The following is a 27,482-nucleotide window of genomic DNA, read 5'->3' as shown; positions in this document are numbered from 1 at the left end:
TTTTACCATCAATTACGATAATTTTTTTTTTACACGAAAAATTGGAAAAATTTGATCGTGGCTCATTTGCAGCTCTGTGCGTTAGATCCTCTTGCCTTGTTATCAATTTTTCACTTGCGTGTTGATTGTCGGTGCACAGAGGGTATCTATTAAGTAACCAGTTTTGAAACTCGTGCTCGGCTGTATTGACTTTATTAAACAACTCCGGCGACTCGATTTAGAATAAAGTTTGGATTTTATCATAAATTTATCCTTTCATCCTGGAGTCTTACTTTATTTTTAATAAATAATAATTAATTTTGAACTTTTAGCATCGTTGCACGTTCTCGCAACAAAAAGAGAAATACAATTTTTATGTTCTTTGGAGATGAGTCAACATACATAATTCCATAAATTATTTTTAGAATGTCCCGAATGTTTGCAATAGAATATTTAAATATCCTTGTTCTGATATTAACGTTCTGAAATTATCATCGACATCTCCTTTTGCAGGTGTTTCTCACTCACCTGTATTCTACGTCCGGTGGATTGGCCTCGGCGCAGCATTTGAACCTAAGCTCGGAACCTTCGACGATGCGATCGATCTTCGAGAGGGATACCTTCGGTGCGTAACGTACCTGAAAAACAAAACAAGTAAGTCGTCTCTTTCTCCGTTTTTCTAAGTCCCCCATCACGCAGAAATCGAACACGGGTCCGCTCGATATTACTGTCGCGCTCCCGTCCCGAGGTGTGCTACGTGCGTGTAGCCCGGAATAATAATGATGCATATCCATTACTGCACATTTGAAATTTTCGGAGCGTTCGTTATATATTTCACAAGGGAAATAGGAGATATATCCCGTAGTATATCACTCAAACTCAATACGCTCTTCCAGAATTGAATGAAATTTTACCTGTTCAACGTTGAGGGCTTGTCCGAAACCTTTTGGAGATGTATATTTATCACGTGTTATTTAAAATCCTATCCCCTTTTTTTATACGCCTATCGCGTGGTTTTATAGTTGATAATGATTTATTTGCACTGCGGATTTCTTGGATTTACCGTGCTCCTTTTTATCGAGTATACAATGTCAATTTTCTCATATCGAAAATATTAAAGTATCATTATTGAGAATAACTACTTTCCAAGTTAAACTTCAAAGTCGTCATTGATAATAAAGTTTGTTTCGCGGCAAACTTTAAATTCATCCGAGTTTTACAACATTTAATGATTTATAGAAATATTGAATTTTGATATTAAAAGTAAATGTTGTATTAAAAGATTTATTCGAGTAAATAAAGAAAGCAAAACTTTATTAAATTATGTTACATAATCTAAATGGCGATTACTATAGAGTAAAGAGCGATTACATACTGAATAACAAATATTTCAGCAGAAATTAACTCTAAATTATCAAGAAGAAAAATTTGTCGTTAAGATATAATGAAAGCGAGTGATTCTTTTCATATATCGTGAGATAATTCACTCGGTCGGCACGTGCGTGGATGATAAAGAAAGAGCACGTCGTGGAAATGGAAAAGTTGGTTCGAACTCGCTTACGTAAGAATTGCTTCCAATTAGAGCGATATTAACGTCGAACTTATATTAGGAGTCATGAAAAGCGCTGGTAATATATCCGGCGCAGTGTAAAAGAGTTAAGTAATAACTCGTGAGAATTTTCTCTGCAGATCGGCACGGCACACGGCGCGTTCGTAATATCGCGCCGCCGTCGTCGTCGTCGTTGTCGTCGTCGTCGTCGTCGTCGTCCTGTCGCCGTCGCGTCGATGTCGGGCGTCCGTCGTCGTCGCAAATTCGAATGTTCTGCCCGGGCAAAAATTTGCGCGAGTTCGCTTCGTTGCCCTTTTCCATGAAACTATTTGTTCCCTTTGCCACTTCGGATAATGGAGTCTACGTCTCTCTGAAGAAAAGAGGGCGGAAGTAGTACCCGGAGAACGCGCCAAAGTACTCGCGCGCTCGCAGCACGAAAGTTGCGCCAGCGGATGGCGATTACCTCGCGCTAACCGCTTCTCAAGACACGACGTTAATTATTATACGTCGCCTCGTTACCCTCGTTACCCCCCCGCGCTGCCCCGTTCCCGTCCTCGGCCTCGCTTTCGCGCGACTCGCGTTAATTTCTTCCTCCGGTCAGCGAGTAAAAAGAGCGTGCGCTCGCCCGCGCGCGCGCGCGCGCGCGCAAAAGGCCAGTGATTTTATTTAAGCGAGAGATTTCTATCTTTCTCCGCATCCCATTTTCTTTTATTTTTCTCTGATTTCTCGCCGTCTTGCTGACACGGTTCAGAGACTTATTTCAAGATATTATTTTATATTTTTCCGTCTTGTAACCCTGGCTCGAGCGTAAGTGCGAGTCTCTCGCTTTCACGGAGAATCTCCAGCAGCTCCAGCAGCATCCCGTGCGTGTGTGTCCAATTATTTATATTTGATACGTACCTCGACGCGAAGTTTGGCGCTTTGCGGCGAACGATCCGCCATATTTTGACTTTGGCACGTGAAAGTCGTGTTGTCGTGATCCTTCCGCGGCATCACTCTCAGGACGGACTTAACAGTAGTCAGCGGACCGTTATCGTACGCCTCCTTCGTGGTTTTGATGCCACGGTGTAGCACGTTGCCCAGTCCATCGATCCACGTGATCTGCAAGAAACGTTACAGTTAAAAATAGCGTCGCTCGAGAAAACACCCGCGTCAGGGAATTGACCCGTGACCGGAATTCTTATGCTTTTATTACCATAATGTTGCCCGCGGGACCTAAAAACTTAAGCTTTTTTTTCGAAAGACTACAGCCCTTTTAGGGAAACACTTTAACAAAAATGCAAGTTGTCTTTGATATTATATCGAGGCTAATTCATTACGACACGATCCTACATAACAATTTGCAGCAATATATAGTTTCTTCAACATGTTTCTCGATCGAAGTAAAATTTCAAAAATTAAAGCAATGTAAATTGATAATGAACTGTATAATTGCGTCAAAAATTTTTGAGGCTGTTTACAGATAAAAACCGATAGCCTCGGAGCTATTGGGAGGGATGCGATTCGCAACGATCAATTAATACTGAAGTTGCGAACGAATTTCCGTGCATAATGCCGTAACATGATTGTTCTGCCGGGCCTGTTCAAACACAATTGCGCGCGTATATGTACGTGCGTGTCGCGGAAATCAAGCTTATCGGCTCTAATTAGACACCTCATGCGAGAGTTCCTGCTGTTTGTTATCGATATGAGATCTCCGGACTGCAAGTGCCGCAGCGTCCTTCCGCGTTCACAGCGTTAGGGATCGCTAGAATAATCGTATTCCCACGTAGTGTCGCCATTAGTATCCACAGTATTGTCCCGTATCGCGATTTATGCGCTTTTTGCACGATTTTTACGATGTATCAGCGTTATCACAATTTCACCGGACGGACAGATATCAATCGAATATATTTTGCTTTTCGAGGCGTCCGTCCCGTGATTACTCCGATAATTTTGTTTTTGTTTTTTTTTTTTGCTGATTTATCTGTAACGTACAATCTGTCATACTCGCACTCGTTAATAAAATTCATATGATATGTACTAATATTCGTGCAATCTTGCATCATTTTTCTGCTGTGTACTAAAAGTGAGAGGAAATATTAATATCCACCCCTAATTAAAATATCTAGTTGGAAATGTCAGAAATAATTATTAAAGCACACTACTCTTAAATCATTGAAAAATAATTATTAAGCACTATTCTCAGAGAAACAAGTTTCTCTAATAAATTGCATACCAGATATCAGATAAGTCCACAAGTTTGAATGGGTTTTCAATAGATACTGTAATCAACATTTTTTTTTTTAATGTTGAAAGTCGATCGATTTGTCAACGTTGAATTTATCAGCAACTTCTGTTGAAATTCATAGGTTTGTATCCATTAAATTGTGTGCTCTGTCATCATCAATATCAGAGGGAAAATCGTTCGGAACGAGATTTGTCTTTGAGGTTGAAATCGCCTCATTTAAATTTAGCGAACAATCTTTCACAGGCTGAAATCGACACAGCACTCTCTCCGAATACATCACAAATATTTCTCTGTTTCGAGTATTCGTTCCTCTCCGAAATACGTAATTATTATACACGAAGTCTTTCTTTACTCGTTTTCACTTTTATTTAAAAACATCGTAACTTACTCGAATTTAACCAATTCCTTTTCTAAACGGTAGCTGATAGTGTTGCCTTTTTGTGATATGTAATATGTCAGCATGTTTTTTTTAATGGTGTAATAGAAAAACGTCGATTACAACGTCTATTCCCATCAAAATTTTTGCACCCATTTCTCAATGGGTAAAAAATTCAATAGCAGCAGTTGGTTTTATTTTTCACTTTTAAATTTAAATATGCAATGTCATTGTTAGTTACAATGGCATAATATTAAAAATCATGGTACACCGGATATAACGCGCGATATTGTTCGATTTCACAAATATGCGTGTAGATATTTTCAAACGTGAGAGAAATATCGGAAATCGACAGCCACGATTTACGCGAGTTTGCCTTCTTCCGCGCAATCAGCGCATATCGAATGTGCTTTCCGTTGACGCCTTCACGTGAGTCAGGTTCGTTTAGTCGCTTTTCTAACTGCGGCCTCCGCAGGAAATCGATCTCGTCCGCTCTAATTAGGAGTTTTGCGGTCCCGCGGTGCAGTACCATTTACTATTGTGTCACGAGTGCGAATGAAATTACCGTACAACGTGCATCTGCTTAAAGGAGCGAAAAATTGGAGCATGCGGACATTTTTATCTTTTCTCGTGAAATTTTCTTATAAAATATATATAGCTTCGTAAAGCACATAATATAATAAACTTTCACGAAACGCGTTACTTTTAACGGCAGAATCCGTAATTTCCGAAAAAAAATTGAAACGTTTATTGAAGACCTTAAAATAGAAATAGGTTAAAATACTCTATGTGAAAAACTATATTAATGGCTGTAACAATATACGAGCTCCGCGCGGAAAAAAGTATTCATTTGTCGCAAAATTATGATTACGGCATAATTCCGTTTTTATTTCAAATCTTTATTTCACGTTTCAATAAACATGGCACCGGAGCTAATCTCCATCGAACGATCATCCCCCTTTTTCCCTCGCTTAATCATCCGATATTCAGTTTTTACGTTTTCACGGTATTAAAGCGTACGCATTTTCTGGCCGAGAATGAAATACATGCGCAGAGATACATGCGCGCAGCTGGTTGCCCTCCGGGTTAGAGATTTCGAGGCGCGCGCGTCCAGCTTTATTATGAAGCATATTGAGAATCGTATCAGGATATCCCGTAGCGGTTTTCTCTGGTAAGATGAATAGATTCACAACTAATAATTTCCCGTGGGCATCCATGCGCCTCCCCTCGCCCCGTCACCCCCTAGCGGACCATTCGCACGATGGACAATAGCTCTGAAAGTGGAGTTACGGGATGTAGAATAAGCGGTGCGGCCAGGTGAAGAGAAGGTGCTAGTAGTGGTAATGGTGATAGGAGAGCCAGAGAGAGAGAGAGAGAGAGCGAGAGAGAAAGGTGTTGAAGAAAGGCGGAGGCAGGGACGGGAATTGCGCGAGTAAATGCCCTATCCCGTTGTTGGAGCTGTTTAATTACTAGTTATCAGTTGAAAGGCAAACGGAGGGACGTGCGAGAGAGGGTGCGCGCGCGACAGCGGATCGAGGAAAGAAGAGAGAAGCGAAATCGGATTATGGCGAGAGCTGCGAAGCATTCGACTGTGGTGACTCTGAATTTCTAGCGGAATTGCACCGTTCCTTCTCTCTCTCTCTCTCCCCCGTTCATTTGGTTTTTCTTTCCTTTTCTTTTCCGTGCGATTCGCCTAATGAAGGTCGATAAGGCCGCGATAGATTCAGCAATATCGGCGGCTTAGAGCGTCGCCCGACCGAGAATCTCAGAGGGACCGAGATGGCTTGTACATTAAGTCGTAAAATCGAGAGATTTGCATTTATTAAATGTTTCCTTCGATTTTATCGCGCGCGGAGAAATTCTCGAGATTTCTCAAGTTGATTAAAATCGTCACAATTACAACAAATTGTTGTTACTAGGCCTTGCACTCTGTTGGTCTGATATCTTTTTTACTATTGTGTTGTGAATCTTTGTCCTACGTGTAAATGGCACAACAGGATTATTTTTATGTAATAATTTTTAAGATTCTAATGATACAGTTTTGTTGGTACAACCTTTCTACGCTCACCAAAGAAATTTATGTTAGTTACCAACAAATCTTTATGGCTTTTTCTTTTATGATTTGCTGTAATTTTTACGAAAATACAATAATCTTATTTGCTATAAATGCGTATAAAATTCGTTTTTCTTTGCTTTAAATAAATTAAAAATTTCTTTGCTGAGCGCAAGAAGGGGTTGTGCCAACAAAACTGTATCATCAGAATTTTAAATGAAAATAATTATTAAATAAAAATAATCCCGTTGTGCAATTTACATGTAGGGCAGATTTGATCCTCAACATAAGATTAAGAGGTACCAGACCAACAAATGTGGGACAAAACGTCAGTGGGTACGTTTGCTAAACATTTCTCATATAATGCAATAGAAATGGAGAACAATAATGCAGGTGGTAAAATAAAAGCCATGTTAGAATCCTGGCTTGAGGAAACTCGCGGTATCTCGCAAGTTTTGGCAATACGATAGCAAGCCTTAAAACTTTGCCGTCACCGGGAAGACGAGGAAGACGAGGAGGTGAGAGATATCATCGGAGTGAAAGTGTAGTGGGATACAATAATTTAAACAGTTGTGTGAGAATCGCAGCGTCGAGTAGACGTTACGTGTTTGGGAACAATTATTAGACTCTGTTTAATATTAATCTCGAGATTATACGCAACGAAGAAAACTTCGCAGCTACCCCCCGGCTTCGTGAAAATTATTTCGGAAAATCCTTCTGTTTTATTCATTCTAGTAAACTTTTCGATGCGCGAGGTACGAGGTACAATAAACGGAACGCAAAGTCAGAAGGAAGTGAATTCTAAGAATGCTGTCTACCGAATATTTAATTAACCCCTCTTAATATTCTTTTCGACGCGAAGTATGACGGCGTTTATACAGTCGTTCTCCATTGACTTTTTTAAAAGACATTTATTACATTGTAATTTTTTTTTTTATTCTAATACATATTGCGTGTTATATATTTCAATATAAATTTGATATGAATAAATGAATTTGAGATATCATTTGGTATGAATTAAATCAAATTAGATTTTATCGGAATTGGAGATGTATTATATTGTTCCCCCCGCGGGTCCGATAAACAAATATTAGGTTATTATAATATGTATATGATTGCAGATTCGTTTTTACCTGCTTTTTGAGGTACGCAGCTTAAAAAATTGTAAACATGTTTTCGGTAAGAGACCTGTGCGAATTTCGATAATACAGCTTTTATTTAGCAAGTTGCAAACATTAAAAAATTTCCAATAAACAAAACGAGAGTAAACAAAAAATCAAATATAAATATATGCTTTGAGACCGTTCGAGTGTAACCATTCATGCGCCTACAGCAGTTCATAAACCGATGACAGACTTTAGTCATTCTGTACCCGCCGTCAAAATATTTTGTATTTTTAGATAGATATTTAATGTAAAAACAAAATTTTTGGTTTTTAAGTGTGCGTGTCTGAAATATCCACATTCTGAATACATCGGAGATCGAAACGTATCATACATTTTTATCGGTGACCACCCGCTTATTACATTTTATGACACCTTATATATTTTACTTTTCATACACTGATAATGCCGCACGCGGTACACGGGAAAAGCGGTCTAACGATGAAACCACACGAACTTTACGCACGATATCGCGTGATTAGCGCTCCACTCTTCGCCTCTTGCACTAACGTTTTCACTGATCCAACAATGCATCGGAATTTCGCGAGTAGCTTTCGCTCCATTTTTCCGCCCCGTGAGCGGATAACGTTGAGTCACGTCAATGATCGATTATGAAGGGTAGTGTATTGTTTGATTGAACAGATCCGGGTGCAATAATAACGCAATTAACGAAAATTCACGAAAAGCACCGTTGTCGAGAAATGAATTTTGAGTTTCACAAGTGAGCAGTTTTAATGAGGCTGAAAAGAGTAAAAATAAAGAGTGAATGTAAAAATGGAACGAATTTAATGTAACGTTTACAATTTGCGCAATAGTACATATGACGGAGAAGCGTATCATATTGAATGAATATTAAAAGTACGGAAGCATTGGCATTAAATAAATCTTTATTTTGCTCAAAACGTAATGGTTTATTCATCGTTTTAAAAACGATTGTTGCTACGGAAAGAAGAGATATTTTTGAAATTATTTTTTATTCATGTATTCATTTTTTTTGTGGTAGCACGCCGCTTTTTATCATGCTTTTTTCACTCGTGCATTTCGATGCCTATAGACGCGCGGTCATTGGGGACATCTTTTGGAACTATTCATAAAACGATGGAAATAACGGTTGGATGAGAGTTTCGTGTATAATGAGACTATTGAAATGATTGAAATTCGAATGTTGTGCACGGCCTATTTCCGTAATAATATTTGTAACACCGGAGAATATCGATTTAATTAATGGATACGCAAAATGTGGTTTTGCGGTAATGAATAATGCGAAAATTAAGCTCTCATAAAATATGATACTTTTCACGGATTTGTACGATTACGATTTGACGCATCACAAATTGCAAACCAAATTATTAAGAAAAATATATGCAATACATGACCAACATGCGCAATATAGTCAACGTCAATAAAGTCATGTTAAATTACTCTTCTTTGACTATCGATGTCATTTATTTTGATAATCAATATTCCACTAAAATTATAAGTCTTCCGGATTATGTGATTCGATATTCTATTACATTACAATCGACCATTTTAGTCACTCTATGATTTAATGTATTCTTTTTGTATGCCGCAGAAGTACATTCAAAATGGATATTTTTTTTGTATTTAAATATTCTGTGATCATTACTCGCACGTCGGTTCCCCGATCGCGCCATTAATCGTGGATTTGCATAATTTTAATTAAAAAGCATGCGTTTGCGAACGATCGAGAAACAAATTTCATTAAATTCTTCGCCAGTCACCGATTAACTAGCTGCTAGGATGGGTTTAACATTAACGACAGTGAACATTGGAATTACATTTATCTGAGGGTAAAATTTGTGCTAGACAGACTCGCATCCTTGGAATATTTCGATATTTACAAAATTTATTCTGCAAACATTTGGTAACTTTTAATGAGTTGCTCGGTCACGATAATAAATTGTCTTGTTTATTTTTTACGTTTAACGTGCAAAAAATATGGCTGCAAGATTTACATAAAAAAAACGGATGCTTTGAAAATTTTAAATAGGTATTATTTTACGTGTAAAAATTTTTTTCTTGCGAGTGACTTGTCAATACTTTCTGAGATTATTTAAAATATTTGAGAAATAATAGAAAATAGTAATAAAAATATTTATCTAAAAAATATACCTATAAAAAATATTATTTAAAGTATTTTTTGTAGCAAATATAAAAAAGTAAAAATATTATTTAACATATATATATATATATATATATATATATATATATATATTTTATATATTTACTTGAAAATAACATATTTGTTTTACATTTCGAGCACACATTTTATAAACATAGATGTAACTTAAAACTAGTTGGTAAACAGTGACAAAGGAATTTATTTAAAAAAAAGTGTTTATAAAAAACTGAGGTGTATATAAAACATGTGCTGCTTTTTACTTTGTACTTACTATTTAAACAGACGATACACACTACTACAGAGAAAACTTATTTATCCATGATGTATCGAAATGTAAAATAAATTCTTATTTCAAGCAATATATGTATAAATATTAAGTATATTTTTATATTATATTTTTATATTTACTACACAAAATATTTCAAACTGTATTTTTACAGTTACATCCTTCAAGTGTTTCTATTGTAATCTATTTCAATTTTCAACTTTTTCCCCAGCAGTGTCAATTTGTCCGATTTTGTTAAGTAATTCCGCCTACTCTGGATAGCTTAATAAATTCCTACGATCGTGCAAATAGATTTGGAGCACCCTGTACGTACTGTCTTGCGAAAAACTTCTTAGCGTGCAATTGTAATGGAAAGTTATGCAGCCGTGATAACTTCCGATGTTGTTAGGGCCCGCATAGCCGAACTTTCGCTATGTAATGAATGAAAATAAAGCGCGCCGTATGAAATCCGTAGGCAGTACATTAGCGTAATGGAAAACCCTTATCTCCAGAGCAGTCATTAAGTTTAAGCTCTTTTATATACGGATAAACTTCCTTTTGTCACGAATATTATGGAAACACATCTTGCAAGCTCATGAAGTTAACGAGAACTTTTTCCTGGTATTACGTGTGTCTCGTAAAGCAGTCACTTTGGACTGAGTGTAATATATCAAAGCATTTATCCATCCTCTTTAACAATATTTTATGCAGGGATAATTGTAACATAGCATACCGTATTACGTTGTCGCGATTATTACGGTTAAAATATTTGCCTTAATATGAAAAATGCACGCGCAATATCGAGCTATTATTACCACATGGTATTGAGTGCAAAAACAATAATTGCTAATAACGACGCTAATTTATATCAGTATATAGCTTATATAATAAAACGTGAAATCCACAAATTTACATCGTTCTTTCTTTCTTTTCAAACAAACTCGTTTCTCGAGCTCTCGCGTTATTTTACGCGTTATTTGCACGGAAACGCGTATTACGTGTCAAACGTATTTATACGCTTATAAGTTTGGAAGGGATGGAATTACCGTAGCAATCAGTATTAACTGACGGGCTAGAGGTATAGGAAACACAGGTAACCCACATAAATCTCAGGTTCACCGAGCGTGATTCGAAGTTGTTTTTGTTGCGCGGTACCACGCGTTCTGCTGAGTGGACTTCGCTGCAAGAAATGCGGCCCGTGGCTTCGGCCCCGGTCAGATTTTCAGGGCAGATTCGGGTGCTATTTACTAAGCGTGTCGCGCTCGAATATTCTCGCTAGTGCGGTCAGCGGGAACAATAACGTGGACCGTGTTCTTCGCATTTCGATTCCAACGGTTAAAATCCGTGTGACACGAAAGCTCTCCAATTGATCTAATTTGACACCGAGCAATGTTGTCCAGCCATTCAGCAATCTGTCTATCGCCACGCGAGAAAAAGAGTAATCTCGAATCACGCTCCGCCGATTTGACACATAGTTCGAAAAAGTTGATCGTGAGAAAAATAGTTCGTACACTTCGTGTTTCTGCAATCTGCCACGAACAAGGAGATTTGATAAGTGGATATGTTCATCCTGTTTTATGACGGATCCATGACTATAACTCAGTTTATATATAGAGAGAGCCACGCGTTAGATATATTATTACGTACAATACTATATAATTCTAGATATATGTTAGTGCAAGATACGGTACAAGGTATATACTGATATATGCGTTCCATACGTCATGTTAATATATTCAGAGAAATATATGAGTTTTACTTTTTGTTAACGCGAGAAAGATTATTCTCGTGCTAAGTAAAGCGATTTGTAGTTTTCTTCTTTTAAGTTTAATCTTTGGAAAGAATATTTTCTTGATAATAGTCTTAAAATATATATATACACACTCATCATTTACTTGAAACACGTGATATTTATTTCAAATATATTTTAAATTCTTATAATTTAATGTTTCGATCAGGAAAAGTTAAAACAAAAATTCGATTTCTTTATTTTGACATTTCTTTTATATAATTTTACAATATTTTTCGAAAAAGTATACATTCTTTTTTTTTAGTATATAATAAGTTTTTTTAAAATTTGTGGTCAGTATATTTCGAGACAATTATCAAGGAAATATTCTTTTGTTAAAGATGAACTGTTACTAGAAGAAAAAGAAAAGTAAGTTGAATAATAGCTTTTCTTGACAATAGAATTTGATATTTTTCTGTGTGTAAAATGAATAAGATACGCGTGCAACAAAGGGTCATTTTCGGAAACCAAATAATCACGAGAGATACCCTTAAGCGTAAAATCAATGGAGCATAATCTTCGAGGCAGCGCGCTGCCCATTGCCAAGGGATATCTACGAAGTTTCCAGATGCAATTGCCGGAGGTTGCTTTCACGGCCATTAATCCGATCTAATCTCAGGTAATCCTATCGATACATATACGTTGACAAAGATTCCAGAAGATACGGAAAGAGAAAAAGATACTTGCCTCTGCCGGTGGTTTTCCAGCGTTGCTTATACATTCGATCACTAGTTCTCGATCTTCGGTGGTGACGAGGAAGTCACCCTGCAGGATCTTCGGCTTCTGCGGTGGCACTAGCACGCTTAGCTTGGCAAATCTTGATCGTAAAGCCGGCTGTCCGTCGTTTGTCGGCGAAGCCTGACATTGATACGTGCCATCGTCCTCGAGTTCCACCGGATATATGTGCAGCGAAAAATCGCCTGAAAATAGAAAAAAACCATACGATCAATAAACATCCAACACTTTGCGTGATGTTCAATATTGATTAATAATACTTTCTTATGAGTTTTCGCTGAAATTAAAATAATGTTCAATTGGATATGGACATTACTTCAGCATACACACGTGTAATTTGAATCTCCATCGTAAAGATACAATAATGAAGAAGATTGAAAAATTATTGTAAACGTTCTGGATGGTCTGGATGTGTGTTCTCTCAAAGAAAATTAAACCCTCCAAATCGAGTAGAGCTGATTTCTAAAAAGTACAATGTGAAGTGGAAATAATTTCTATATTATATGGCTACTCTCTGAATTGTAGACAATGGAGGAGATTAAAAAAACGATATCAACTGCAGCGGAATATGTCAGTCGCTTACGGCATCGTGTTGGAACGCAGATATGGAATTTATCGCGGCTCGGTTTTATTTTAAATTCGTCGCGTATTCACGTAAACTGTCAGGAGTCAGCCAGCTTGATAACTACCATCGACGAATTAGAGCGAAGCTCATCGTGCTGCGAGCAAGTCTGTCTCTGTCTCTCTCTCTCTCTCTCTCTCTCTCTCTCTCTCTCTCTCTCTCTCTCCTCACCTCTCCCCCCTTTCTCTTTGTGTCTCTTTTTCTTTTCTCTTTCCGGCGATTTTCAGCTACTACCGCCGCCACCGCTGATTCCCTCGTCAAATCGCGAGAATACGCATTGTCTGTCGAGCAAAAGTGGCATCGTCGTTCAAAAGTATCGCGAGCTCGTCGATTCACGCCGAGTCGCATCACGTATCACGGTAACGTATCGCGCTCGAATAAATCCGCCGTCGCCTGTACAATTTATTCCCCTTTCTGCGTGCGCCGTTTCTTTCTTTCGCGCATCGGCACTCTTTATTTTTTTCCTCGCTCAACCGTCCCGTTCGACCGTTCCTCTTGGTCCTTCTCGCGGATCGATGTGTCACGCATGCATCCCAATGCCCATGCTGCTGAATCGAGCTTCTCGGATCTGCGAGCGGAGCAAAGTGAACGCGACGAATGACATTGAATATGAGTACGGTGGCCGAAGGGACAGCTCATGGTCAGACGGTAGAAAAATGTAATTGTCAGTCACCGTGCGTGCCGGGCGTGCGTGCGACGAGGAATAATTTCTACAATAAATTGCACCTTCGCGATAAAGCCGGCTGACAACGACGGCGGGGCGTCCGACCGGGGACGCGCTAAGGGCGGTTTCCGCCTGGGTGTCAGCCCTAATTTACTGCCCTTATATATGAAATATAAAATTCTACAGAAAATATCAAGCAAGTAGATAAATGCATTCCGAGACGACAATTTTATTCCCATGAAATTATTAATTCCTTTTTTTTAGGATTGGCGCAAATAGCAAAGTATTATCAGTCGAAAAGAAGAAAATTATTTGAAATTATTAAATTTCTTTTCAAATTTTATAGCAAAGATATTAAAAATGTGTAGGACATTTCTCAAAATATTAGGAAAATTATGAAAAAAGTTACACAGATGGTTTATACGGCACTTGAAAGCAGTAGAAAAATTTTGACAGCAATTTTCTATCCGAATAAAAAATTATTTTAATAAGAAGTAGATATGTGCTCTAATAAAAATATAGTTGTAACAATGAAATGAAAAATAATGAAAAAAATCTGAATTTTTTTATTCAAGAACTTTAAATATTCAAGATAATATTACGATGCAGAGATCAGTTCTGCAAAATAAACAAAATTTATTTAATTGTATATTTATAAAATAACTGAACAGACAATTATAATAAAACTTTGTATAAATCATCTTCAATATTTGCACAAAAGAATTGATATTTTTCCTAATGTTATAAAAATTAATTTAATTTTCAATAACAAATAGAGTGAACAAATTATAAAAACATGTTGTTAAACATTTTTATTCACACAATTCTCATATGAATACAGTTTATTTTTAAGTGTTAATATTCATAATTCCAAATTTTATTTATTTTGCAGGGACTGTATGTCTCATACATCTTTAAAATTCAGCAAATAAAGAAAATTATTTCTATATTATAAAATTGGCATGCCAAATGTAATAATTTACACAGTTTTAAATAAAATCATTATATTATTTTTTACTGTTTCGCACCCCCTCTTCCTCTCTTTCTTTTTCTCTCCGCAACTTTAACACAAGATAAAATTCGTTATTTGACATTCTCTTTATCGCCTGCGCTATATAGAGCACGGAAACTCTATATAAATGATTTTTTTATTTATTCTTTGTTAGGGCAGTGTGTCCCTTGATTGTCGCGCTTCTGTTGAAAGCTACGGTGGCTTATGCCCGATGAAACGTGTATGAGCCGCTCGTAATACCGCGCGTTTCAGCCGTTAAACGTCAGGACGTTATCGAAAATAATTTCCATGGGAAATTTTGTGTGGTACGGTCTGGGATGACGCGAAAAGCTTCGCCGAGTCACTCGTCCGTGATGGTCGCGCGAATAAAATTGACGAGCGTCCCTGCATTAAATGATAAAGCGTTTTTTTTTTTTTTTTTTTTTGAGGGGAGGGGGTAGAATTTTTTTATACTTTATTTTGCCTGCAGTGGCATATTCATTCGCTATTTCCACCGATGTGCCAATGATCGATTTATCTTTTCGAATCGGTACAGCTTTATCAAATGGTATTACGTAAAAGTAATTTAACTCATCAACTAGCAGCAGTTCCAGGAGTAAATCAAGTTTAAAATTTTGAAGAAATATTTTAAGCCATTTTTCCCGATTGGCGTGCGATATTGAATTTTACTTCAATCACCATTTTTTAATGCAAAGTTTTATATTGCCGAGCCAGCTACACAGCTCACTTTTTTAAATTTCACGATTTAACTTATATTTTTATACGATACCTTCCAATTAATGTAAACCGAGCGGAAACTGTAACCGAGCGATAAAGGGCGTTCACCTATATCCGTCTACATTCGTGGAAGTTAAAAGCCAATTGAAACGTACATTTTCTTGCTAACTACAATTAACGCTTCTCTCAGGATACCCCGTTGAATAAACTTTGGAAACTTTGACATACAGCACATCGTCCGTAGACTTCTGTAATACTGCGATAATTACTTTCGCTAGATATAGTCTATGTTATATATCGCGACGTCAGTTAGGACGATCATCTATAATGCCCTCATAATCAGTTGAATTTACTTCTACGAACGTAACTTAGTAATTTTCGCCACGAACTTTTGGCATGCTATTGTTTGCGCAGCTGGTATCGTACGACTTTCTAAAATAACTTTCCCTCAAAAGATCTACATTTTACAATTTTCTCTTATGTTAAGTTTACTCAGAGTTGTTTCGAAACGTTCTATAACGATAAGTATTTATGTTTAAACTAGTGGAGTTTGCTGGAATACCGTATTGATTGTGCAAATGTAATATCGTTCAACAGTGTTTTTCAATCAGACTTCTTCGCAAGCTCGATAAATCTATTTTTTCGATATTTTCGTTTTCTGTTGTTTTAAGTCTTCTCGAGATTACTGCAAGATATACAACATTAACGTAGATACGATACTATTGAAAAACCGAGTCATATAATATATCTTGAAAATGCGGAAAGAAATTTATGTTTTCTTTTTATTTTGATATTTTATAATTATGTAGATGCAAAAGTGCTTCCCTCTTTTTTATTGCACGTTTCATTTTCTTTATTACCTTTTGGTAATAACGTTATCCGGAAGATGGAGGGTTTCGGTGAATAGCCGACCAGATGAATGATGGTGACAACTTCTTATTTACAAAATGTTAACGCACGTCGGTATTACCAGGTTAGGAAGTTTTACAGAAGAGATCCTCGAATACTACACACCTGCGCGTCAAGTAAAGTTTGTTGCATTAAGCGTGAAAAATTATAATGCCAGAAAACTTTGACGCCAGACAGAAGTGAAGCGAACCCTGATTATATTAAAACTCCCCCGCCGAATTTTTTGAATAATGAATCGTCACGGGATATTCGATTAGAAAAACAAATGATGGAAACTCTCGAAACTTTCGCAATTATAGAATGTCGCCCGTTTTGATCGCAATAAAAACTTTATCTGATATTAGTTTCCGAGAAATATCTTGCCAATTTCGTGTTTTATTGCGACAGCGTAGCGCGCGATTGTTTGACCTACCGCTAGAATTCTGTGGTCTTCGTACCACAATTTGAGAACATTTCCGATGTAAGGGTCCGGACGTAAAAGCCGGACAAAGGAGAAAGGATCTTTTGGCAGCAAAGATACGAGAGAAAGAGAGAGAGAGAGAGAGAGAGAGAGAAGTGCCGTAAAGACTTACTCGATGCGGTGGAACAATACATCGCGAGCAATTAATTAACTCTTGCGTTGTCCGCTTCGCTACAAACAGCCATAATTAATTTTAATTACACGAGTCAAGAAATGAACATTGTATCATAAACCGTTGCGATTAATTACAATTCGTTATAGTTAACGGAAAATATAATACTACGACGCATTGTAACCGACCAAAAATTCACGAAAATCAATACTTAGCTATTCGCGTGTGACGATAAAGGGTAAATAAATTACAAAAAGATGAATCGTAAGAATAAAAACGGAATTGACATTTCAGGATAATATACATTTCGTATATTTGCTATTAATAAATATATTTGTTGGCGATGGTATAAAGTGTTTGCTATTGCAATTGCATGCAGTGTTAATATTATAATATCGCGATTGTGTGACGACGTACCCGACGTCTACGGCGATATATTTGATTCTACCTCGCGAAATATTGTAACGCAAGAAAATTCTTCTTAAGCACCAGGGTCGGCTTTGCTCATTAATATCAGTTGAATTTTACAAATACGGTCTCGACATCGGGGGCGCTAGCAAGCCCAAAGTTTGCGCAGCAGAGAATTTCACCCTTCCGGATGCATAATTTATGCGGGTACTCGGCTTTCTCCGTCGCCAGACTTGGACATTTTATGCTTCAAAGAGCATAAAAATGGCGACGGTTTAAAAAATTTCCATCGTGTTCTCGACATCCACAATTTTGTATGTCGAAGTTGAGATTGTCATTTTAGAAAAATCGCGTACGGGACGCGGGAACATATCTCGGGAGAATGTTATGCGGCAATATTTGTAACTTGAATACTAAAAAAAGCGGTATATCGCGACTGGAAAACTTGTACTAAGAGTAACAGTGAAGAATACGGGCAAACAGATTTTCCCCGAGGAACGTCAGATAGGAAACACATCTGGATACCAAAACCCTTTCAAAAGATTCGATATGACAGTCGCGATAAATATAAATTTTCAGTGATATAAGCGTAAAAATAAATTTTTTTTCCTCGATTTTACACGCTATTAAATATTGAAGGATCGAATTTAAACAATTTCCTTGATTTAAATGGCATTTTGTAATTTTTAACTTCTATTTGTGTCAAAACCGAGGGGAAATTCACAGCCGGCATTGGTGTACAAAATTTCGGCAGTGGACTGCCGAAAAAAGTAAGCAGTGACCTATAATATTGACGGCATTGTCGTCAGTGGTTGGGGAGTGGTGAGCTCACTTCAGAGTCGGTTTTTCGATCATGGAGTTGAGCACAAAAATTTTGAATACTTCGGGAAAGCTTTAGAATTCTTGTGCAGGCATTGGCGTATGATAATGGGCACGCGGTAGTGTTCATAATTGCATGGCATTGCCTTAATTTTAATATAGGATTGACGGCATTGTAGGCATTGACTAACAATAAGCATTGTCGGCAGTGTACAAAAATGTCGGCAGTGTTTTACAGCAATGCCAAAAATCGGCATTGGTGTACAAAATTTTGGGATTTTGAACTTCCCTTTCGTGTCAAAACTAATTATTTTAGCACAAAGTATATAATTAGAAGAACAAATTTATTTGATCAACTCATTTCTGTGATTAAATTGCTTAATTTTAAAATAAGTAGTATCTATATTAACATAATAAATAATAAATTAAAAAGTCAAATTTAACATCTTTATAATTAAGTTTGGCTTGTTTAACTTCATTATTTCAATTTAAATCGATATATGTTAAGTAGGAGCAATGGCGACCTATAAGAACGATTAAAAATAACTCGAATTGGGTAGAATTTGAATTTAAGTACGAATTTAATAGTTGCAGTTGCGACGATGTCTCTCGGAGCGTAAATTGCGTGATACTTGCGCGCCAATAAATTAATTAAATCATGGACATCGCGTCATAATCAAGATAGCCTTAGCATAAGGCCATTAATCCTCTAACCAGAAACGTGGTGCTAGTTGTTTCGGTAAACTCTCTCCTATCCTCCCCCTCCCCCCCATCTCTCTCTCCCTTAGTTGGCTCTGTAACTAGACAAACGGCGTGATGATAACATCGCGCGCGGTTACCGGCCTTTATTGCAATACGTAGTAAATCACACACGGCCTAACTAACAGTGGATTGTCTTTACACGCGATGAGATTACGTTGCAAATTTCGTTCTTCGCCACGGTGTGCCCCGATCGCTCGGCTTCGCACCGCGAAAACCAAGTGCGAGAGAGGAGAGGGCAAAATGCAAAAAGAAAAAAAAGAAAAAAACGTTCGATAACTCGGACGGTGCGAGCGAAAGCTGCGAAAATATCGAAAACGTAATCCGACGGGTTTCCCCGAAGCTCTCTGATATACGTTCGCGAGAACGGCGGTCGCGAACGAGCCTCGTAAAAGCTTGTGTGTTTACTGTCGACGAGGTTGCGCGCGGATTTGGTCCCCCGGCACGAAGTAATCGTGTAATCAGCGGGCGCGGCTTTATCTACTCTGGCATATCGGCATTTGGTCGGCCGTTCGTAGTGGATTCGGTGTGTCCGAGAACCGAGAACCGAGGGCCGCAAACGGGCAAACGATAACATCCAACGGACATCGTTCGCAAACGGGGCGCAACGGGAGTTGTAGTACGCGGCGCGCGGCAACGGGGTCTTTATCGCGACGATAAATCAGGGCTCCGTCAATAATACGGCACGGGCCTTTCGACGTCGCGTCGGGGCGTAAGACGTCGGCGGGTGCCGTGCACGTTAACACGCGGGCACATGCATGCTGCACACGAACGAGCGCGGACACACGGGCGCGAACGACAACACCACACACCGCACCGGTGCGGCAGCAGACCAGTTGGGTCGGGTATGTAATAGCGGGGCCATAATTCCCTTCGAAATTAGTAACGGTTAGGCCTACAAACGGCCGCTAGGCAAGCGAACGCCTGCCGGACGAGCCAGTCGTGACATTAATCGCGTCTGTAAATTTCACGAAAGCACGGCCGGAGCATAGCTGCGCACTTGGAAACTCGTGGCTAGCATCGTCGGGGGATGAACGCGGGGGAGGATGTGGCGCGATGCGAACAAACGGCATTAGCGTTCGTCCGGCCGGCCGGATACGATCGTCGAAGAAAATCGATACTCGTGAAGCGACGGCTGCCACCGACACCATCCGCTGTTGATTCCGATTATTCTCCGCTGCCGTGACGACGTAATTCTTCTACACGAGTCGATCCAAAAGGAAAGCCGGGAAAGGAGCGTTCAGGGATTATGCTCTACTCTATCAGATAGATATAAAACATCCGGTTAATTTAAGTCCATAAATCACCCTCTTTCTCTCTCTCTCTCTCTCTCACTCACTCAAGCAGAAGCGAGGACACCTATTTATTTCAAGTAAGATTTTTATATCGGCTTTTTATAGAAGATTTCCTACCTCTTTTATCTCGACGCTAATTGAGATAATTCTAGCACAAGGTTGTACACACAGATTTACTTGAAATAGAGATCTATCCCCCATCCCCCTTGTGTCGAATTTTTTTGGTAATCTTAATCGGAATTGATATCTCGGATCTATTTATGCTTACGTGCCTCCTATATCACGATTACGGTTTGACTGTATCAGAGGCAAATATTTGTCGCATTTTCCTCCGGCGTATACCGACCAGCTGGCATGGGCTAATGCATCATTACAGATAGTTATCCTTTAATCGACAAACCAACCGTACGTCCTAAGGTCGTAGCAATTGCCAATTAAGCGCATCTGGATATCTGATTGGTGCTAACGTAGAGCTCGATTCGCGCATGTGCAGCCGGAGATGCAGCTCCGAATTTGCTACCTCGTCGTAGAGTGAACATTACCATATGGATAAGGCAAGATTTCGGTAAAAGTGCTTTAAAGCTCAGCCCCGAAATGCGGTTGAATTTTTCATGTCGCGGTAGAACATGCTGACTGCATACGATTTGCCATATATTTAAACATAGAAAACTCCGCTCCTTTATTTTTCAATACTTTTACATTAATCGATAACGTTCGTAAAATGTGCTCGCGGCTGTTTGAAAAATTCCAATCGGATGTAAATTAGGTTTGTTTAAAAAATGAGGTAACAGCGCGACGTATAATTACGAGTAAATACACATTTATCTTTGGGGCGTTCCGCTAATTTTTCTACCGCTCGAAAGTGTTCCGCTACACGCGACAGAAGCTTTAAAATACCGGTTTAATATTTACAATGATGTAGCGCCATTATTCAGGCCAATTATCGCAGCGATATGGTCACCGGTTGGTTAGCAAATAGAAGGAAGATGGACGATATGTGATGATTACCACAATGATAGTACAGAGCGACAGGTCTCGAAATTATACTCAGCTTTTACTACACAACGAGGTTCAATCGACCCTATTGGCCACCACGTCGACGATCGTATTGATTTCGTAAACCAACCGGCGTATCGTGGTTTCTCGTTGCGGTTCGAAATTCGCTAAAATTTCAGTATCATATGCTCGTTCTCGCTATTATTTTGGCATCGATGACGGTGTTGATTTGTAACGAAGTAATACGTTCACGATATTCGATAGCAAACTAAGCGTGCATTAGCAATTGCTACGTTATTTATGAGAATTCGATTATTCTGTCTTTCTAATGTCGTATCGGCTCTATTAATCAATTATTTTGTATATACGAAATGTTTCATTGATTCATGCCATCGTTACGAGGCGAGTTTGACAATTAAATCACAGAGTGACGTACGTACGTATCGTGACAAAAAAGATTGGTTAAATTTCTGTCATTTACACGATTAATCCGTAAGCAATTAAGAACGATCTTTTCCATCCCAAGTCTAGGGTGAAAATTGCTTTTTATTTATTTATAAACGCTTCTAATATGTATAAATCCTCTTTCAAAGCAACTGACTGTTTTTAGTTACGTCCGAAATAAAAGTTTAATCTTGTTAATTTTTAGAGATAGGAAAATTTATCTTATGTTTAGTGAGTTTGACACAGCAATTTCGACTGCGAAAATATCTTGCGAGTATAATAAGAGCACGGGAAACTAGGGTTGAATTAAATTTGCGAATTTGATATGTTAATATTTAGTGAAAATTGAACTTGCTAATGTTTCAGTCATACAATATATGTTCATCATGTATTATAATTTTATAAAGGATGATATATATTTCAATATACTTGTATATAGCCATTGCGCATACGTATTAGACAAATTCGAAGATACGAAGACTTAATACGATTTAAATTCTATAGATAGCGAATTCAAGCGCAAAATTATTTATAAATATGAATAAACCGTTCTAAAAATAAAAATAATAGATTTATATTAATGAAAACTCAAATTAATAAAGTGAGTTTGAAATTCTTATTAACGGAAATGTCACTAAGTCGAGACGGCTCGTATTAAACGACTAGTGACTGCGATTCTTAGAATCGCCAATCGAATTTTCCTTTTCTACAGTAATAGAGATTTATCGAGGTATCTATAAATAAAGAAAAATATGGCGAGCAGTGCCCAGTGTTAAATTTATATTTTAACCGCCTCGCACATCCAAGGGTCGTTCCCCATAAAAATTACTTAAAGTTAACCGAGATTTAATCAATTCGCTATCTTTTTCTAGTTTTGTGCCTCTGGAGAGAAACGGAGAATGAATTAAAGCTCAGTTAATTTTCACTAACGTTTATGGGAGCGACCCTAAGCCAGGCGCGCGAGTTACGGTTTCTCACGGAAGATTAAATGAAATGTCGATAAACCGCTTACTTACACGGAAAATAGTTATGCGCGGTCGACTTGCTGATCTTTCAAGTCTGGTCTATGTATATAATTTCATTAGAGGTGACGTTCTCTCTTTCTCTCTCTCTCTCTCTCTTTCTCTCCCTCCACTCCATTTTTTTTATCGAGCCCATTTTCATTATCTCGGCGTTAGACGCGACATCTGCTGAATAAGAATTCGCGATATCCCCGGCAGAAATAGAAGGCGTGGGGGCGGAGGTTTGCGATTTAAATTACGTCGGCCGAAGTGTGTATCCGGCAGAATATAATATCTGGCTCCCGCGAGCGTGTGGTGGTAGTGAGAAAAATACACCGCGGGAACCGGTAAGGTCGATTAATCGGCCGCAGTTGCAGCGGCAGGAGCGGCTGCGGATCCGGTCGAGCAGGTTGGGCGCCCCCGATATTGCTGCCATTGCTGCTGCCGCTGCTGCTGCTTCTGCAAGCGATCTTAAAATTCCGTACGCTCGTACATATGGAGAACGAATATCGCTGGAATTACGTTGTGTGCTTATAATTGCGTCAATTAATATCAGGTGGCCTGTGCGGCGGCGATATCCGGCGCTAATTATCAGACTAGAACGTTCTCTGATTCAAGATAAATCTACGTGAGTCGGCTAAACTTTTCCATAGATTTTCGGTTGTAGAAAGAGAGAGAGAGAGAGAGAGAGAGAGAGAGTTCGAATTTTGTCCTATTTTCCTATAGTTGCCTTGTAAATTACGTGTCTTTTCTTTAGCAATAAAATATACAGGTACAGAGCTCAAATATATAATTTTATTTTCTGTAGAAATGAATTTTCAAATAGGTTGTTTCAAATGTTTCATTAAATATACTTCTCTTCACTCCTTTTTGTTCGATGTACCATTATTAGTCGATTACTTAATACATATTTATAATGCAAAATTTGCTCGTAATTTAAAATCAAGTTTCAAGAAGGACGTCACATTTTACAGGCTACATTTTTATTGCCCCTGTTTATCGACTGATTAATTGGCTAGACAACAGCCAAACAAGATCTGGTCGAGCAAGTCACCCCAGGCTGACTCTGCGTGTGAATTTCCTTTGAAAATCTTCATCGAATAGGGAGATAATATTATTCCTGTAAATACTCTTGAGATTTACGAATGAAGGTGTATCTTACCGAGCGCTGCTTTGCGCAACGTGTTTAGCGTCGGATCGAAAATGTTTTAAGGCCAAAGTTTCTCGGTTGCTTTAATGCAGCTTTACAAAATTTTCTTAAGGCTCCCTTGAAAGCCATCCATCGCGATATAAAGCGGTATATCGGACGATAACCATTATTTCTACGATAACGAGCCAATTGTTAAGAGCACAATTAAGTTAAAAGTTTAAAATATGCAAATTTTTAACTAAACAATCACGCTCATTAAGTGCGCGGATGAGTAAAAAGGAAAAAGAAAGTAGAACGCGCGCGCCATATTTCTGATCTGAAAATCTTCGATATTATTACCTCGTTAAAGCTGGGTCAGCTTTGCTTTAGGCGTGATCGCTTCATCGATTAAAATCTATTTAAGCGTATGCTTACGTGAATAACATCCGCCCGGGGTAGAAAGATATGAAATCGATAATATCCGCAGAGTAAGTGTGGAGCGCCGCCGATTGCCTACCTCCGTTCCGGCAACGCATCCTCCCCCAGTCACCTGTTATCGTAATAAATTCGTCCGGACGATAAGCTATTTCTAATACCAACGATCGCACACCCCGAACCCTCAATCGCCACGTATCTCGGATCCCTTAAAGACATATCGCATTACACGCGGCAGCGGCGGTGGCGGCGGCGGTGGCGGCGGTGCCGGTGTAACAAGGTCGAGCCGTCCGCCGCCTGTACGCAGGCGCGTCTTATCGAAGGTGGAAATTATGACTTCGTGTACGTTTTTCCTTTCCGTGCGCCCGTGAGCTCTCATGAGAAACAGGTATATCGAGCATGTAGCAGAAGCAGAAGCGGCCGCCGCGGCGCGGCGGGGCATCCGGTCAAGCGGCTGCTGCTGCTGCTGCTGCTGCTCGCTGCCGCGGCCGCTTTTCGCAGCTGGGCATCCCGCGGCGAAGTGTGCGACAACGCAGCGCGCAGCGCAATGCAACCGCGCTACTCTGCAATTCGCGCTTTGCAACTGCTCTCTTTCTCGTCGCATCGTCGCTGCCGCTGCCGCAGCTGCAGCTGCAGCCACCGCCGCCGCTGGCCGCCGCCGCCGCCGCCGCCGCCACGCCGCCGCCGCCACCACCGATCTTATTGATCTATGGTAGAACCATTAACCATCAGAGCGTGCACCGAATGTTTCGGAACTAATTTAAACTTAGCCGCTTCTCTGCCCGCGGCATACACGACGTCGAATTAAAGACTTGGCTCTATCGCTGCGCTATCGTGTGTAGATTGATATGTGCGAGCCTCCGCCGATTAAAACGATCGTGACATGTTGTGACTCCGTTTGCGGCACCTGCCCCCGTCGGCTATTTGCTCGGATATTGATATATTTCAAGGCGCATCTGTGCTTATCTTCCCTAACTCGCGACACGTTGGTCTTAAAATAATTCTGTACGTTAAAATTCGTTTAATCATGCACATATAAATTAAGTATTAAATATTGTAAAGTAAAAAAAAACATTTTTTTTTTTACGGAAAATATGTTATTTTGATTATTTAGAAATTTAAAGCTTCTGTCTAATTGAAAGTTTGATGGGTAGTCATTCTTTATCGCAGTATTTCAATTCTTGCTGTTTGATACATATATATTTTTTTTTTTTTTTTGTTATTTGGCTCTAATAAATCAATTTTTGTGGAAGAAACGTTGCGTTTCATGACGTCGCGCTGAGTGATACTGACGCATTGTTTAGTAAGATTGATCTCGATACGTTTGCATCGTGGTAAAGCTTGAAAATGTCGAGTTTCCTTGATTTCTTTTATACTCGAATTAAATGATGAAAACGTTAATTAAACGGTTTTTCCGATAGTTAATCATAACCTCGCGACCGGCAACGAACACTCACGCTATGTTCTGCGCTAATTAACTTTCGGATGCGTACATCTAATTTTTTTTTCCTGCACTTTCGATTAATTTTTTTTTCTGCCAGCGGATAATTTTCAGACCGACCTTAATCTACCTTTTTTTTTGCAGCGTGGCGTATTTTGTCCTTTTTTTTTGTTTGAAAAGAGATTGTTTTTTTTGCTTTTATTTTAATTGCCGCGGCTCTTCATTATGAAACCGTATAGCCTAGGGTTAGAAAAGGTGGCATCCAAAATATAACAACATTGCGATATAAGCTATAAGAGCCCGGCATACTAAACCGGGCAATAATTTTATGGAAATCAAGCGTTGCTACCACGGGTACGTGCCATGCAGACGATGGGACGCGCTTATATGGTAGGAGAAGAATGAACGAGGACCAAGGCATCGTGCAACGGCATATAGTTACAAGTATATTATGGTTTCTCGGCTTAAACTGGATTTCAAACGCGCGCAAGCGTTATCGTCCCAACACACTGTGATTGTTGGGGAAGTCCACGTATATACGCATCAGGGAGGCACATACGGTGTTCAGCTTAAGGATATAATGCCACCTGTACCTAATCCTACTTTTGACTGACGCGTCATCATCGAGTTTCACGGGAGATCACTGTAAAAGAAACTTTTCGCATAACTCGATAATTCCTTTCGAAAAATCGTGCTCAGTTACTCTCGGCTAACCGCGCGCGAAGAAATATTTAAATCGCATCAAAATATTCGCACGTTATATTCAAATTACATTCAAAACTAACTCGCGCGGAAAAAAAATGATATCTGGATTGGTATAGAGACAGATTTGACGTGAGAATTATTCATCGTGACAAATAACGATTACATTCGAATGAAGTAGCTTATCAGTGGCAATTTTATTAGCCAAATAAACGTAATTCGTTATCTCCTCTTTTTTTTTTCATTTCGGATCAGGAATATTGCCGAACAATGTAATATTTTTTAACATATTGTGAATGCAGGAAATGGAATATCGGAACGATACGCTATCGTGGGATCACTCTATCTTCGGCAAGCCCGGCGACTAATCCTGCACCCGGCAAATACCGTAACCGAAAAACGAATAGAAATAAAAAAATAAACGCCGCGTTCGTATATATCGTTCGCGTTCCAATATGCCGCCGCGCACGAGCAGGACAGCTTCGCGAAACACGTTACAAATTTTGATTGAATAAACGTTGGATCGTTTCGCTTTCGGCGCGCTGATTTTTGTGGAATTAAATGACGAATGCAGCGAGCGCGGAAAGATACGCGCGCGTCGAAAGACAATCTATATATTGAAAGAGATACACACACATGCGCACACACATGCAAACGGATGAAATAAACCAGTTCACCTTTCCGCCTCGTGCGCCATTACGTGAAAAAGCTTCGTTCTATCGCGATATGCGCGATTAGATTGTACATTAGATCATTCCGTTGTAACATTAACGGAAGTGGAGCAATTTTATGGTTTCTCGTTACAATTTAATTTTTACCCTGTTATACTCGATTTTTTTTATTTTTTTTATTTTTATTTACTTGTTCACTCGTTTATCTGGTTCGTCACGTTGAAATCAAACGTGATAACTATCTTCGATTATTTGCAACTAGATTTCACATGCTCGTTTGCCCGATATAAATCTTAAACTTTTATCGTCTTGTATAAAATTGAAAGAAAATTTTGCGCTTAATGAAAAATCGAATGTTTAAATTACTTGTATGTCATCCCGAAAAATTGGCCGCGGTATATTTCCACTATTAATTTTTTCACCGTCCACCTCGCTCCGTCATTGTTATTACCGCGATTTGCTGTCCGCGGTAAGAATATTTCGTTCGCGTGTGCTTTGTTATTTGCGTTTGTGTCTCTCGAGTTTATTCGCGAGCAACGCTAACATCATCAGCGTTCTCGCTGCCGAGTCGAGAGACGTGAACCGTGAAGGTCTTTATTTGAAC

General features: G+C 38.9%; 1 protein-coding gene and 1 long non-coding RNA gene across 4 annotated transcripts in view; one reads left to right on the top strand and one right to left on the bottom strand.

The window, feature by feature from the left end:
* The window catches only part of LOC105194533, a 235,121-nt gene that overhangs the window by 31,180 nt on the left and 176,459 nt on the right, over positions 1–27,482 (top strand). The window contains exon 2 of the long non-coding RNA XR_005574290.1: positions 493–633. This is a non-coding gene — a long non-coding RNA (uncharacterized LOC105194533). The remainder of the gene's footprint in view (positions 1–492; positions 634–27,482) is intronic.
* The window catches only part of LOC105194534 (irregular chiasm C-roughest protein), a 130,559-nt gene that overhangs the window by 14,025 nt on the left and 89,052 nt on the right, over positions 1–27,482 (bottom strand). For all 3 annotated transcript variants that reach the window (XM_011159490.3, XM_026138729.2, XM_026138728.2), the window contains exons 3-5: positions 12,235–12,467; positions 2,429–2,629; positions 508–617 (exon numbers count right to left, since the gene is read on the bottom strand). In XM_011159490.3, coding sequence (XP_011157792.1) covers positions 508–617; positions 2,429–2,629; positions 12,235–12,467 — 544 coding nt within the window. The remainder of the gene's footprint in view (positions 1–507; positions 618–2,428; positions 2,630–12,234; positions 12,468–27,482) is intronic.

Source organism: Solenopsis invicta, chromosome 3 (assembly GCF_016802725.1).
Source record: "Solenopsis invicta isolate M01_SB chromosome 3, UNIL_Sinv_3.0, whole genome shotgun sequence".
NCBI lineage: Eukaryota > Metazoa > Arthropoda > Insecta > Hymenoptera > Formicidae > Solenopsis > Solenopsis invicta.
The sequence above is the reverse complement of the archived record's forward strand: the minus strand, read 5'-3'. Positions and strand labels throughout refer to the sequence as shown.